General features: G+C 39.8%; 1 protein-coding gene across 1 annotated transcript; it reads left to right on the forward strand.

Moving 5' to 3' along the window:
• The first annotated feature begins 12912 nt into the window (after positions 1-12912).
• IFNG (interferon gamma) lies at positions 12913-16435 on the forward strand. Its single transcript, XM_075076517.1, has 4 exons — positions 12913-13035; positions 14990-15058; positions 15424-15603; positions 16310-16435. Exons 1-4 carry the CDS (start codon positions 12913-12915, stop codon positions 16433-16435), a joined length of 498 nt encoding a protein of 165 aa, XP_074932618.1.
• The last annotated feature ends 418 nt before the right edge of the window (positions 16436-16853 follow it).

Genomic DNA, 16853 nt, shown 5'->3' on the forward strand with positions numbered 1-16853 from the left:
CTTTTATAAAACAGGAGCTCTCTACTTGTTGGCTGGACCATTTCTAGTTTAAACTCATCTATATAGCACAGGATTAAGCCACAACTGTACATTGGCATTATTCCTTTCCTCCCTTTTCTGGAAATACCTTGCCCAGTTAACCTTCACAGTGTCCATTTCCATCACAGCATTTCCTCAGTGGTTCCTGTCATAAGCAGTGGCACCATGGGGTGATACTCCTCCTCCAAAGGATGCGCTCCCAGCTTCTTCTGACCAGAAACCACACACCTGAACTGGCACTTGCACAGTCACATTTCTTCTTATTTCATTAATTCCATCCTCAGGTAGATTGAGTTCTTCTCACTTCAATCTGCTTTTGATTGAACCCAGGCTGCATTTTATTCTTTCCCCTCCTTGTCTTTAATGGTTGATTATTTGTCTAAAGCCTTGCACATCACTCTTGTCAGATAGCATGTCTTTATCTGCCTTGCTTGTCATTTCTCCCTTTCTTAATCACAGCTATTGTGTTTGCTATTCTCAAATCTGAAAGTGCTACCACTCATTTGATAGATTGATTAAAATGTCTTCCTACTGCGGTTGCACTTTTATGTGCCCATTTGTTCGGCTTGTTTCCTTGGTGGGAGAACCTTTAACTCTACCTTCTTGCTTCTGCTTTTCCCTTAGAGAAGATTGTTGCCATTCCTGTTGCTGTCAGTCATCTTGACTTTGCTTCTGTGTTCTGTGTCAGCAACTCTCAGAATGATCTTGCTCAACTACTACATTCACTAATGCGTCTTAATGTCCCCATCAATATTAAAAGTTGAGATGAATTGCCTATTTACTCTTTGGGCTACAATGTATACAATCACCCAGCCCAGTCTTAACCTGCATCAGCCTCACTTATTTCCTTATGCTCCTCTCGTTTACATGATGGTGGCATGATTTACTGTTTTTCTACTTCTGTTTTTATGTAGATTTGGTGTGAATTTAGGTAGTTCTTTTGCACCCCTTTTTGACATCCAAGATACAATTATCACTGCTGATCTGTCCTTCTTTCTGTCCCTCAAGGCCCTGCTATGTTCCTGCTATTCTTGAAGAGGTGGTTGGGTTGGCTGCTGTCATCAGAATAGTATCATAGATAAACTCAGGTTGAAAAGGAGTTCTGGAGATACCTGGTCCAACCTTCTGCTGTAAGTGGGGCCTTGGGTTAAGTTATCTAGGGTCCTGTCAAGCATGATGTTGAATGCTTGAAGGCAGGTTCCACCAATTCTTTGGGCAACCTACTGTGATGTTTAATTTTTCTCATGCTGAAGATCTACCTGTTGCACCTTGTCCTGTCACCATGCATCCATATGAAAAGAGTACCTCCACCTTCTCTGTAACTACCTTCTGGGTAGTGGAAGATTGTGGTTAGATACCCTCAAACCTTCTTACCTTGTGGCTGGACAAACTAAATTCCTTCAGTCTTTCTTCATAGGTAGCGGTCTCTAATTACATTGGAGGCCATTGTATAAACCATCTCCTATTTTTCAGTGTCTCTCTTGAGCTGGAGGGACCAAAGCTGGTTGCACTCTGCTGGGTGTGGCCTGACAAGGGCAGAGGAGAATGGAAGAGAGAACATCCTGTGACCTGCTGTCTGTAGTTTTGCTGATATAGCCCAGGATACTATTTGCCTTTGCTGCTGCAAAGATGAAATGTGCTTACGTTCAGCTGTCCACCAGCACTTCCAGGTCCTTTTCAGAAGACCTACACTCCGGTCTGTCATATTTTTCTTCTTTACTTTTGAGAAAAATTGCAAAGAATTCAGCACTTTTGACTTGCAGAAACTTCAGTCTGGCTTCATGTTTACCTTCACCTTCAGCCACACTGATTAGTTCCTCTAACTTCTCAAAATGTTTCATTTTGAAGTGAAAATATCTTGGTTTAACTGAAAACTTACAACTCATGTAGCAACATCCAGTCTTATTCAGAGAATTAATGTCTACCATAATGATACCTTTCCAAGTAGTACTTACCTTCTCAGTCATACTGTACTTTATTATATTTTTTTTATCCAACCAGGGGATAGGATAGTGGACACCATATGTGACTCCAGAGGAATGTGTTTTACTATGATATTTTACTCAGCCCCATTTTGTTTTCTGCAAGATATTCCTTCAGATGTTTTGACTATTGTCTCCTTCTGTGACATACAAAATTTCTTCATCACTCCTGCTTTTCCCAAACTTTGTTGTCTGTGCTCTAGGCATGCCTGCTACTTCACTATTTCACTTGCATTATTTCTGCAGCGCTTCTGGAGTTGCTGTAAGACCTACAGACTTCCTAAGCCTGTGACTATCAGCATAGCCTCGTAATTCAAGGCAACTAGAAAGCCAACATGAATCCATTCCTTCTTCAGCTAATCAACACTTCATTATTGCTGACTCCTTGCCATACAGTTCCTGCAAATACTTCTTGGAAGCAGAGGAGGAAATGATGCATCCTACCGTAGCCTCTTTTGAGATTAATTCAAGATGCAATGCCAGAAATTATAGGTTTTTTTAATAGGTTTCCATGTGTGCCCAGGTATGAGAAGATTCATTACTACTTTTAAATATTTAATTGCTTCTTCCACAAATATTTATTTCTGTACACCTATCTGTCTACTTGTCCCTGATTAGTCTGGTTCAGAGTCTTGTACAAGCAATATTTTAATTTCCTGCTTCCCATTGCTTAGACCATTCAACTTCAGCGCTTAAACATTTCAAAAAATATATCAGAAATTGTTGCAAGATCATAGAATCGTAGAATCATAGAATAGTTTAGGTTGGAAGGGACCTTTAGAGGTCGTCTAGTGTAACCCCCGATATCGTATACTGTGAAGATATTGGATGTCTTAATTAACAAAAGGAACATTCCTATAAGAGCAGAGCTGTAAGTTAAACAAACTGGCATCGAGGACCCAGCTTCCACACTGCATTTGTTTTGAGTTTATTTTGAACTAGCTCTAGTCTGGTCCTGTGGCCTGAGCTCCTGTTAACAACTGGAGAACATGAAGTGTGTTTCCAAAAATATCTTCCAGTTTCAGGAACTAATTTTTGCAGGCTCCAAGAGTACTCCTAAATGCAGCCTAAGGTATGGTCAGGATGATCAGGAGACTGGTTTTAAATTCCCATGTGTAGAACAAATGGCATACTAATGTAGAAGATCTCACTGATATGACATTTTATCTACATGTGAGGGAAAAGATTGTTAGCTTATGTAAAATTTCTTTGGGTATTTTTTTAGCAACTATCAAATCAGAATTGCTAGTTTTCCATAAGAAAAATCTCTTATGGAAAGGGCAGAGCATTTCAAATGTGCTGATGGAAACCAGAATTGGTGTGCCTGAATTCTAAGCCCTTTGCAATTGAAATTCAACTCTTATATCTGCTTTTGCAAAGCTTTGAAAGGACTATTGTACTTTGCCTGTGTACACTGAGATAGAGATAGCATACCACAGCTAAATCCCAGTGTATCATAGCTCCTCTGCTACTGATATCCACACTAGATAGGTTAAAATAAAACAACCCTAGTTACAGTAGAATGTTACAGTTTGTCCTTCAATTTTGCTGCACAGATATGCACAGAATAGGCTGATGTGGCAAACCAGAGGTACTGAAAAAGGATGAAGTAAGAGTCCAGAGCCCTGTACATATTAATATGAAACAATAAGATTAGTTTAAGTGGGAGGGTAAGGCTCCTTTTATGACTCTTTCTTATAAGCTTTGGAAGTTTTTCATAACTGCCATATAGACTTTCCTAGATATTAATTAACTCTTCAGTAATTGATGGAACACATATGCTTTCACAACAATCAAATAGCTGTGCTAGGAAAGCTATTTCCCTCCTTACGGTGATTAACACATATAGACACTTTAAAATATCAACATGTGGTCCATTATTAGTAAAACAACCTTGCTGTTCCTTGGCTGTGAATTTTAATGAAAGTGGCAGGGGCTAAATTAGCTGTAAGACTTCTGAGTCTCTCAAATTTGGATCAAATTGCTGACTCTGTTCAGAAGTTACTGATGAGGAAGGAACTGACAGCTAGAGAAACTGTATAAGTTTCATTTCCTTAGGAAAAAAGATTAGCAAACCAACTTGCCACAGTACTTACATTTTGATTATGTTAAAGTATGCTACTTGAGATTTTGTTTTGTTCTTCTCCAACATTTGGTTTTTTAATTGTCTTTTTAGAAACTTGCTTTATTTTAGATTGGGGGCAGAGACTCATTAGCCTCTTCAAAACAGAAACTTAGTCCTCTCGTTTCTTGGTCTTTTAAGTATTTTTTACTAAGTAATTAAATCTTTACATTGCCTAAAGTGGACTAGAGGTTGTCCGTTCAAAGCACTTCATAGCTGTTAGTCCAGACCTGTGAAAAAAGAAGATATGTGACTTTAAAATAAAGTGCATCTACACTCGACCCACAGTAGCTCTTCTATAGGCAGCCTTATTTCCTGTGGAGATGAAGAGGAAATGTACTTAGGGTGTGAAGCACTTTGGTTTTTAACTCCTAAAAAGCAAAGGTCTTGCATATTTCTCCTTTCACTTTAAATTCTGAATCTTACTGTAAAGTCTTTGCAAGCAAATTGCTCTCAAGAAGTCCAGTTCTAAGTAAAATGTCACCTGTGGATGGATTGCCTCTACGCCTGGCTTTCTGGTGTGCTCATAAGTGTTCTGGAGGCAGGACAGAAACAGGTAGGACCAAATCTGCATACTGATTTTCTTTTTTTCTCTGAGTAAAGATGACTGGTTTGCTTAGTCACACAATTATGAATGGCACTAAAGAGAATGGCAGGCAAGGGGAATCCCCACCAAACTGTCTCCTGGATTGTTTTAGAAGAAAGGATTGCATCACACAGCAGATTTCTGCTAGGAAACCTCCTGTGGATGTTTCCAAATGGTTATGACAAAAAGTGCCCACTCTGTAGGCTGGTTTGAAACATTTCACGGATATCTTCTTACTGATGCTTGCTTGCTTGGTCATTGAGTTAGCCTCCAACATATGTCCATACCTACACACTTGTGTTTGCATGCATGTATGTGATATTTAACTGTTATAAATTGTGTAAGGGATAACACGATATACATAAATGATCAGATTTTTCCCCCAAATGCTCACATTTCGACTTAGAATATTCAATAGGAAATTAAAGTGTTACAGGATTGCTTTCACTAGTGTTTTCGTCCAGATTTGAATAGGAGTGTTAATTTCCAACAATAAATGTATCTGTACAATAAAGGTACTTAAACTGTAAAAACAAATGCAACTGTGCAATGAAAGCTTGAATGGTGCTTGAATTCCTTGCTAAAAACTAGATCAAAAACTCCAACGCAAATAAAAGCCCACAATGCAGAAAATCAACATAAGGAGAAGGAATGAATCACAAAACCCAACATGCGGAGAAAATGCTGTAAACATAATGGCAGGAAGATGAGTGGGGCTGGCTCACTGGCAGGCTGAAAGTCTGAAAAGCACTGTTTGGATATAGTATTGAGAATGTATGGAAAGTATTATGTTGATCAAAGGACTATGATTTCCAATGTTATCAACCTGCAACAAATTTTCAGCAGAGCCCCTGCTATTTCGGGAGGTTGCAAGCTGGCCTGTGATGAGATCAATGGAAACACCTAACTGGATTCACCCAGCGCAGACTGAAACTGACAGCTGATCCAAGACTAGCATCCTTTGGTCTTCTGTCTTTAAAAATAACATGGTCCTTTTCAAAATGTGCCATGAGGTATTATCACAGATACCTGGATACAGAAGTTCAGATGGCTTTTTGGCTTCTTTTGAAGGTGGATCTGATCCTATGAACATGAGACTGAACAGCAGACTGTGAAAATACCAGACATCTCACTGGATGGAGAGTTGATGTATAGAGGGAAACATGCTTTCATTTACTGGGAATTAGGGAGACACTCTGGGCAAAGCATGTGATAGTTTTTCTACCTATTAATGTACAGCAAAGGTAGACATACGCATATATATATTCACAGGAAACAGCAGAAAGTCAGAACCACATAACACTGTCAGGCCAAATTGCAGTGGAATTGTTCTCCTAATTCATTATTTCTCTTAAACTGAATTAAAATGTGACCTCAAAATTGATGGAAATATTTGTGGAAAACGTTATGGAAATACTCGTGTGCTGGCCTTATGAAGAGCAGGGGTATTAGGGAAGAATTAGAAAACCTTGGAATATCACTTTGGGGAGAACTATTTTAATAAAATACATGTTTAGTTTGTAGAAGACTTTACACCCACCAAGGCATGAAGTGCCTTATCTGAAGTCAGTATGCTGTACTGATAGAATTGGATTGCTAATATTGCCTGATTAACATTAAACGTCAACTGTTTGCATGTTGTAGGTGCCGCTAGTGCCTACGACACCTAGATGAAAGTATTTCAAAAGTCTTTAGGACTTGAAACAACTATGTTTAAATTGTAATTTCTTCTATTTGCCTTTTTATGCTTTTAGAAGTTCTTCAATCTTTCCCCTGCAACCATGATGATAAAAAAAATGATTAGAAAAAAAATCCCAACCCCAGAACTCTGAAATAAACCCTGAGTTTCATGAAATCACATATGACAAGAAGCTGGGGCTTTAGAAAGGAAACAAATACTATAAGATTCGTGATATAATGCTCAGAATTGGCAGTACCTCCAAAGGATATTATGGTGCTGAAACCAGAAAACTTTCAAGAGTAAGTGCTTTATTCTTCTTGGAAGAATGAAGAACTTGTGAAAATGAAAGATTTTATGTGGAAAAACCCGTAGACACTCTGTGGTTTTAGCACAGGAGGTATTTTATGCAACACCAGCCATACTTTGGGCTGCTGCCATGCCAACAGTTGTGCTGCATTTCCATTGATATGCACTTAAAATAAAATTGAATAAGATTTGGAATCTTATTCTATTTTATGGGTAATACATTTTAATCTGGAGTTGGGTATGTGAAAAGACTCTGAACTGTAGAATAGAATAAAAATGCACACCATGTTTTTCCACTACTGTCTTCTACAATGCTATCATTGTTTTCCATACTTCACTACAAGAAAAATAACATTTTAGGATTGTATCTCCCTTTCTTATTGTTAGATCCCACTGGTAACTCATGGTTTCTTAATCCTTCATACATGCACACTGTGGTTTTTGGAGACCTGGAAAACCAGTTTGTACCAACCTGAAATATGGCACAAGAAACAAGGAGGGCCCTTTGGTCTCTCCATTACATACTGCTGTCCATGCACAATCAGCAATGAGACAACATATGTTATAGGTCCCTCTGTCCAGTCTCAGAATTCCTCATACACATCAGTTCAACGGTCTTTCAAGGAAAGGGAAGGCAGACAGCATTATATTAATTTTTATAAACAGGGACATTAACTGCTGTTAATGGGGATAGATGTTCTGAGAAAGATATTTGTTATCATCTCCATACGCTCCAGTAAATTATTTTAACAGAAGCCCTGAATATTCACATTACGCTATTACTGGCACCTCTAGACAATACAGAGCTGATAGTCATACAGTTAGAAGTGGCCAAAAAGTCCACAATAGTGTGCGGAAAAGGCCAGCCCAGGACAGCTATTCACAGTTATCCTCTTCTTCTTGGGCAAGACAAAAGCTTGAACTCTTCCTTACAGGACGGATGAGCACTCAGACCATGAGGGGGCAGTGATTTCCTCTTACTAATTCAGAAAGTAATCATTAGTGTTTTGCAGGGAAAGGTTTTCCCAACCTATAAACTTTTTTCCATTCTGCAAGGGGTTACTAAATTGAAATTCTGAAGGGAATTATGAAAAAGATGTCTTGGGTCAGTCAAGGTACCACGATTTTAATAATTTTGAACTTACATTCTAATCACTTAAAGTTGTACCCATCAGTTCATTATCTGTATGGACATCTATCTCTCTAGATGTCTAACACCACTGAGTATTAGTTTCCTCTTCCCTTCCTTTCTTTGGAAGAGTCATCAGCTAACATGCGTGAGAAATTTTTTGAGTGGAAAGAGGGAGCAATAATATACATTTTCCCATTGCTGACTGTGTGCAGACAGGAGTATGTAATGGAGGCCAAAGGGTCTTCCTTGTGTCATATTTCGGATGGCACAAACTGGTTTTCCAGTTCTCTGAAACAATAGCATTTCCAAAAAGTGCTTGGAATGGGCAAGATAGAGTATTTTATTTAGGAAAATGTCAAAACAGCTCATTCTGAGAATTTCAGAAATTTCCTCTGCTCTGGAATTTTTTCCTTATAAAACAAAGTAGTTGTTTTGTGGCAACATTATCCTTAATGATAATTGGAAACATTCTCTAAATAACAGAGGTCCAGTGGTCACAAGGAGCAGACTGCTACATCTTCCACGATGTTTAATACCAATGAAACATACCCATATCTGTAGAAGGGTGGTGGGTTTTAGTTTGTGGTAGAGAAAAATGTTAATCTTATGGTGTGCTCATAAGGGTCAATTACAAAGTCATGAAGCCTGATTATCACGCCGTCTACTTTGCAGATAGTGGTGGCATGAATAACAATATCTAGTAATTACATGGCACTGGTACAATGCAGACGCCTATGAAACTTTTAATCACTTAATCCCTTACTCCCCCTCCCCCCGCCCCCAGCACTGTGAAGGAGGAACTGAAGGAATTATTTCTGGTGCTTTATAGGAAAGGCAGGCTAAGAGGTGAAGTGTGATGGAAGGTCAGAATGACAACTCAGAGAGGGGTTTCCAAACCTAAGCTGCTTTCCTTTGGCAGTGGTAATAGAGAAAGCCACTGAATTTTAGAGAAACGAAAGTCTGGCAGAGAACTGCTGGGCTGGCAAAGGCTGTTCCTTACTAAGCACTCAGCCAGCACACTGGGGAGTACGCATAAAACAAAAAATGAAAGGGAAAAACCTTTAATCATAGTGGTCATAGTGAAATCTGACATGTCTTTGCAAGGACATCATCGGGCAATTAGTGTAAAGTGTTGTATGAACAGAAGGGTGTGAAACCTCTGCTTTGCATGAAGAGTCAGATGACTTCCAGGCAGCAAAATGAAAAAGGCCTTGGTTTCATTTCCTACTGTGTTTGGAACAGATGATAGTCCAGCTCTGACTATGGAACCACACAGAAGGACCACTCCAGTTCTATGCAGCACAAATCTTTTCAAAACTGTTCCGGCATCTCTTTCAGCTAGATTAGGACGAGTGCTCAGGCAAAGAGCTTGTGTTAGTGCCAAGTGTTCAGTCCCCTCTAGCATGCACTCAATAGATTTCTACTAAGGAACATGGATAAAAAATTGGATGCTCTTAGGCCCTTGGCTCTGTCTAGTAAAGGGCAGATATTTGCAGGATGCCCCCTATTTTGTTTGTAACCATGTTGATGCTCAGGAAAGGCAGTACAGAGGAACTATCTGAACTTGAGCTTTCCTCACAACCTGACTGTTCACGGTTCTTGGGCAGTAAGGCAAGCACTAGGCAATGGTGATCTCTTTCATCTCTTTCGGGTGGAATGGGAAGCAGAACAGGGCTGGGAGGGGTGCAGGACCCCTGGGACCCAAGGACCCTCACATTCTGACTGTCTGCTGTAGGCTGTTGCCTAGTTTCAAAATGGTTTGGAAGGATGTGATGGTGTGTGTCAATAGAAGAAAACATTATGAGATGAGCATGTGTACATTAACATGGTACCATTTATTCAAATGTAAAGGATTTGGAAAAGGAATCCTGTATTTCTGTATTAGAATACATTTCTGTCCAGCTGACGATTTACCACAGAACATTCAACCCTTTGTGTGAGAATTTGAATGTGGAGATGAGAAGGCCTGAATCTAACCTCCACGGGCAGGAGATGGTACCTGGAATTCAGACCTGCACTCTGAAGATAGCATGACGTAGCCAGACGTCATGGCTTTCTTCTTTGCTCTTTGCTTAATTTCTTGCCTCAGTTTATGATATAATACTTGTAACGCTGCTTAGTGAGGAAAGGACCACAATGGGACTGGGAGACCATGTTCGTGTTCCTAGATGCTGAATGATCACGAATCATACCATTGCTCTGCGCTTCCATTTTCTTACCTGCAGAATTGGATGCTTGACAGTGGCCTCCTCTGAAAAGTGAGGTGATCTAGTAATAAAAGTAGCCATATAAACTCCCAAAACTTTAACCAGTATCTACAAAAGCTGAGTTGGAAAAATCCTTTCTTTCTGGTGTTTCATCCTCCTGTTATTCTTAAAAGTTCAGTAGTAATTGGAGACCCGAGGGAGGTCACCTGAGACATACAGGCTGCTGTGGATGAGATGCATGTCTGACAGGTTAACAAGGCAGTCTAATCCATTGCAGTCGCTCTGGATGAATAGTTCTCTGCAGAGGAAGGCAGTGTTACTGACTTAATCCTTCAGCTCCTGGAATTACATCTTCTGCCTGGCTGGAAAAATTACAGCAATTAGTGGTGGTCAGTTGTGCTGTGATTTGTCCTCAACATGTTAAGAAGACTGGACTGTTTGAGTAAAGAACCTCTCCCAAACTCCTTACTTGCAGCTTTTCTCTGCACAATCTCTAATAATTCAACAAAAAAGCACTGCTCAAATTAAGACCCATAATGGCAAAAAGTGGGCTTGATGACCCAGTCCCTCTTCCAGTTTTATGTTTCTGACAGCATAAAGAGTGCCATATGTAACAGGAATAATTTTCCTTCTGCCACTTGACATATACCTTCCAACACTTTGCCAAAGAATTGCTCCATACGCTCATGGCCAGTTGATGTGCCTCAGCATGTGCCTCCCACCTTGTAAAATATGCTTGGTTTTCCTGCATGTATAAAACTGCATTTAGCTCTGCCACAACATGCTGTTTGACTGTGCTTGCCTTACAAAGCAATCCAGATGTTTCAACATTGCCAATAGGTTTATTCAGTATGCTGACATTTGTGCGCCCACTTTGAATCTCAGTGGGACCTCCATTTTGTCACCATCCTTGGAGGTATTCAAAAGACATGTAGGCGTGGTGCTTAGGAATGTGGTTTAGAGGTGGGCTTAATAGTGTTAGGTTAATGGTTGGACCCCATCAGCTTAAAGGTCTTTTCCAACCTAACTGATTCTATGTTTCTAATTTATAGCATAAGATAATGGAATCAGAATGGTTTGGGTTGGAAGGGATCTTTGAAGACCATCTAGTCCGACCACTCTGCTGTGGACAGGCATGGTAACGTTGCATTTTTTTTACAGTGCTTTGAAGCACCCTTGAATAGCATTGTCACCTCACCTCCGTGCCAACACTTTCAGCAATCAAGTTATTGCTTAATCAGTTTTAATTTCCTAAACTAAAACTAAGATTGTCATTGCATAGTGCTACTACCCCAAGCAGATTACAGCTTTAATTTTTGTGTACTATTGCACCTGTTGGGAGGTACATGCCATCTGTCTATGCTGCTGTTCCCAGGGAGACTTAGCCTGCAGTTTTTGGGCCTGGGACTGCTGGTGAAATTTGGTTCTCATCTCTGCAAAACTGCGATTCTCTGTTTGCAATGGTAGTAGTAGGCTATATCTATTCCACAGATGGAGCTCTTCTTTCAAGCTGCAGATGAAAAATGTTTGATCGTGTTAGTGGTCATTTGCTGAGATAGGAGGTACTGCTGGGGAAAGGGCCAGCTTCTCGCAAGGAACACCCAAAGAGCCACACAGAGCTGTGCTGGAGAGCTCAAATCATACTTGTTGGAGGCCAGTTTAATTCTCACCTGTTTCTGATGAGTTACAGACATCCTCCACTGCAGCCTGTGTGAACTGAGTATACAAGTTCCCTCCTCCTGATCCTCTCTCTTTTCTTTTTCCCTATGAGATCCTTCTTTCTTTTCCTCCTAAGCTACTGCCTACCCTGTGTTTAGATACTATAGCCTAAAATTACTCTGATTTCTTTGTAAGACTCCTCACAGTAAGCTTTTTTCCCATGATATCCATCAAAGCAGAGTTCAGTTCCTATACAAAAACCTCTTCCCCAGCTATCCTCAATACAATTGTTTCAAGGGTCTGTATGCACTTAGAGACCATCCTGTCTTCTTCAACTGGGCTTTTTTTCATCCATGTGTTCTCTTTTCATATTATACACACATACATGCAAATGAATGGACAGGTGGGGAGCTTTAATTATTGCCAAGCAAAAATGAGTGTCTTGAGTACTAAATACTCTGCTCTTGCAGGTAGTAGACAACCACAGAGGAATTTAATAAAATGCATCATGGCATCCATGCTGGAACCTCATTTTCTCTGAGTCTGTTTTGAATCAGGAGGTGAAGAATGAGAAAGCAGCAGAAATTAACTTTAGACCATGGAAAGAATGCAAATAATGTTTCACAAAAGGACAGCAGAAGGGAGAATGCTTACATCTCTAAGTGACTCTAAAGAATGCAATGGCAATCTCAGTGGTTACTTTAAAAGAATATCAGAAATGAGTTGACTGTTATACTGACCCTCTAACCACATGATATGACTTTTTTTTCAGATAGTGTGTAAGAATATGCTTGAGCCACAATGCATACTCCTCGATCAGTATCATAATTTCCCCATTTCTCCCAACCACGTGTAAAAGAAACTTCAGAATCTGCCACGTAAATGTTACCCATTGATGAACCACTGAAAATTTTTCCAGGACCATGCTTTAAGAAAGATGCTTTCGAGGGATTCCCTTGATTAGCCAAAAAACGAAGGGTTCTTATCTGACACTATCTTGTCTAAATATATACAGCCTGCGATGACGGAATAAAAAATTTCAAGACCAGGTATAAATACCACTGACAGACAGATGAAGTTCATTCGCCTACTTTCTTCTAATAGAAGATTTAACTATTAGAAGTTGAAGCTCACTGCTCTTAGAATTGACATCTCCCAGAACATATCTGAGCATTTTAACTGAACCTTCACCAAGAAAATGACTTGCCAGACCTACAGCATGTTTGTTCTGTCTGTCATCATGATTTATTTTGGACGTTTTGGAACTAGCTTAAATCTTGCTGAACTTGAAGGCGATATAGACAAACTGAAAGCTGATTTTGTAAGTATGGTCTTCTCCTGCATTTCTCTCCTCCTTCTGCTTGTGCTTTAGATATAGTCCATACCTGAGCACTGCTTGACATACTCAACATGTACAAATAGAGGGTAACCATGGAAGAAATTTTTTGGTTATACCTTTTTTAAAACAAGAATATGGACAATTTCTTTGGTGTTGCTAACCTCTTTCACTAGCATGATTCAGTTTTTCAATAGCCATAGTTAATGTAGTAGTTTGCACTTGTTTCAGGGGCACTCTTCACAAAATCTTCTCCTACCTCCCTTCAGCCTTTAATTATATATTATGTTTTATGACAAGAAATCTTAATACAATTTATGATGAATGAATGAATCTTGATTAATCTCTATTCAGATGCAATTTACTGATACTTTTTCAGTTTTAGGTTGGTAATGTTAATAGAGGATTTAGAATTAGTTAGCAATATAAACAAAACGGAGAAGAACTTTTGCTTTCACAAATGCATCTGGTACTTATAAGTAGTAGTAATGTGTTGCCCAAAGGTGGTTCCTACTGCTCATTCTTTTGCATTCCCAGCCACTCTGCTTCCATATCTGTGACTATGATTCTGCATGGGAATGTTACTGGGCATGATATTAGTTCTTTTCAGGAAGAATTTCGCTAACTTGATAACTGTAATGTTAATTCACCTGTCTTCATCTAGGAGGCATTAGAGTAGTTCAGAGTTGACTTCAGCTGGGATTAGTCATAGAGCTAACAGATCTACAGTACAGTCACTTCTAATTAACAGCTTTTATTCTCAATATATTTTTTGGTATTTTCCTTAAATGCATGAAAGCAACTGCAATAATCTGCTCCTATTTTTGGCTCTGATTTTTTCAGAATTTTGTGCATTTGAAAGTTGAAATTTAGTAGTCAAAGAATCACCCTGAAGTATCACACAAAGAAACCTAGTGTGAGTTTGCAGGTTGATAGGAAACTGGCTGTAAAATTGGCATTATATCTTAAATTTGTCATTAGCATAGATCAGAGAGATTCTCACTAGGATATATATAACTCTGTCAGAGAGAACCTGAGCCATGGTGAGCTTCTTGCACTGACGTTAAAAACTCCAGTCCACAGCAGGTGCTCCCCACATTTCAGAAGAACAGCAAAACAAGGTTTGGCAATGTGTTCAGCACAGGGAGCCAATCAGCCTACAAGGTTTCTGTCAGCCTGCAAGTTTTCCCTTTGCACTCACTGTATTTAAATTACTGAGCAGACAAAAAAGGAAATAGTGACTGTTGTATACAAAAAGACAAAAAAAGACACACACAGAAGAGGAAATGATTCAGTTTACCTTTCCTTGGTAGGAGAATTGTATTGCTCTTTGTTTCCTAGAATCTGCCACAGTGTGTGGCTAACATCTGATGGTTAAACTCCATCCTTGTGAGCCTCTCAGTAGCCCACTAACCCTGTATATCCCCATGCCTGACTGTGGGCTACTGGGCTTTTCTCCAGTTCTACAAACTGTAGTTTTTTAGTAAAGTTAATTAGTTCTTGTTCCATATGAGATTTTATTAAGGCTGGATAAATTCAAGGCCACAGACTACACAGTGGTGGTCTTCCACTTAGCAGAAGACATGCAAGATCAAATCTGACAATTTTCTAGCCAGTTGCTATGCTTATAAGGTTTAATTTTCAGCTATCAGTACCAAAACTTGCAAGGAAAGTTCAGTAAAATGGATGGTGCTAAATGTCTATATTTGGAAGAGTTATAGCCGGAGAAGACATTGAAAAGCAAACTAATGCCATTTCTGGTACTAGGCAGTCATCCAGTGCGATCTGATGCTTAGAGAAGTGAAAGCATTATAATGCTATAGGCCAGTGGTACAAAAATCATGTGTCTCTGGTTTTTACTGCTCCTTGAACAGAGAACACAAATTTGCCTTGTGATAAGTATTGTTTGTATAACAGCTATGTTTGTTCTTTGTTGCAGAATGCAAGTCTTTCAGAAGTAGCTGACGGCGGGTCTATTTTTGTGGGGAAACTGACAAACTGGACAGAGGTGAGTCAGAATCAGATATGATAAAGCGTCTCAGGCACTTTGCGGGGCACTTCTGGTACAAAGCAGCTCCCACTGCCAGCATAACCAGACAGGGTAGAATGAACATGAGCAGAGACCAGTTCAGAAGCTTGGAAATGAGAAAACCCAATAAAAATGCTTCCTGTAAGGATCAAGGTGCTTTGTACTACACCACGAACTGATCCTGAGATACAGCCAAGCCCAGGAGATGAGTTGCAGGAGATGATCATCTTTATCATCCCATTTCAAGCGGCAGTGAGAACTCCAGCATGCTGTGTTTTAACTTTGTTCACTTTCCTGCTGATGGGCACTCACAGACCTTTCTTTCTGACTGTATTTTTCAACAGAGAAATGAAAAAAGGATCATCCTGAGCCAGATTGTTTCCATGTACTTGGAAATGCTTGAAAAAACTGACACGTCAAAGAAGCACGTCAGGCACATATTTGAGGAGCTCCATACTCTGAGAAGCAGCCTTCCTGATGGCTTAAATAAGATGAAAGTCCTCATTGACCTGACAAAGCTTCAGGTAAGGCTCTTCCTCTGCCTCCAAGGCTCATGACACTATATTTTCCAGTTGAGATTTGAGTGTGACTCAAGCTAATAATGCTTCAGTAACCCATCTGGTAACCGCCATCTGGCTCAGTTCACACTGGAAAACCTAATGTTTCCAGCTGCAGCGGCTGCTGCAGGTCTGTGGTGTGGGGTGTCAGCGCGGGGGCTGCTCTCCCCGAGTCTTGCCAGAGTCTGGCGCAGAGGTGCCAGCAGCCCTGCCGTGTCGTCTGCCCACCAGAGCTGCCACTGACATGGCCGTTGTGGTTTAGAAATCAGGTGGGAGGGTTGTGCCTGGCTACAGCATGCCTCCATGGGCTTTGGAGGCACTTGGCTTATCAAGCGAGTGCCAATGGCATAAACCATTGACCTCTGCAGAGATCTGCAGCCAATACCCAGCTGGAGTTAGCTGCTTGTGGGTAACTCATATATCATCACAATAACTACAAAGAAGCTCAATTTCACAGAATTTCGCTGGTCTGTGGCATGCTGCTAAGTAGCACAGAAAGTGGAAAACAAAAATCTGTGACAAAGTAGCTCTTTGTTGTAGGAATTAGGTAGTAGAGTAATTGGAAACTGCAGATGTCCGTCTGGTTTACTCTGGTAGCAGTGTAGCCTGTATGACGTGATCAGTAAATAATTATAGCTCTTGGCATGACCTTCATTCCATTTGTGTTTTACAGATGAGTGATTTTACAATTCAGCGCAAAGCTGTGAATGAGCTGTTTGGAGTCTTACAGAAACTGGTGGAGACTTCACCTTCTTTCAAAAGGAAAAGGAGCCAGCCTCAGAGGAGGTGCAAATGCTAATGACATCATATGACCTTTTGTACTGAGTTATTGTGCAAATTTTGTTATGATGCACATTTTTTATTTCAATCTTTTTATTGAGTTTTTATATGTTTATTTATTAATATTTAAGTATTTTATATAATAATTTATAAACAAACACAAATCAAAGTATTTATACCTCCTACTACTATATAAGAAATTACTTTGTCTTAAAATCCTGTCTTTCTGTTATACGTTTGTTGACCTGAAAATACAAAACAAGGCAATGTTTACCCAGTTTCCATATGGAGAGCCTGAAATGACATGATATGATACCCAGCTTTCCATCTGGTGCTGTCTTGAGAGAGGGCTGCTATAAGATTAGTCTCATCATTCGTCTATTTGGCATGGAGATGCAAGAACCAATATGGGGAAGTTTCTGTACTCAGGAAAACAT

The sequence above is a fragment of the Phalacrocorax aristotelis genome, chromosome 1, assembly GCF_949628215.1.
Source record: "Phalacrocorax aristotelis chromosome 1, bGulAri2.1, whole genome shotgun sequence".
Classification (NCBI taxonomy): domain Eukaryota; kingdom Metazoa; phylum Chordata; class Aves; order Suliformes; family Phalacrocoracidae; genus Phalacrocorax; species Phalacrocorax aristotelis.

Excerpts from the sequence above, each read along its gene's own strand:
- IFNG (XM_075076517.1), top strand. The coding sequence starts at position 12,913 with ATGACTTGCCAGACCTACAGCATGTTTGTTCTGTCTGTCATCATGATT. Across the intron at positions 15,059-15,423 it reads AACTGACAAACTGGACAGAG|AGAAATGAAAAAAGGATCAT; the intron begins GTGAGTCAGAAT and ends ATTTTTCAACAG. Across the intron at positions 15,604-16,309 it reads TTGACCTGACAAAGCTTCAG|ATGAGTGATTTTACAATTCA; the intron begins GTAAGGCTCTTC and ends TGTGTTTTACAG.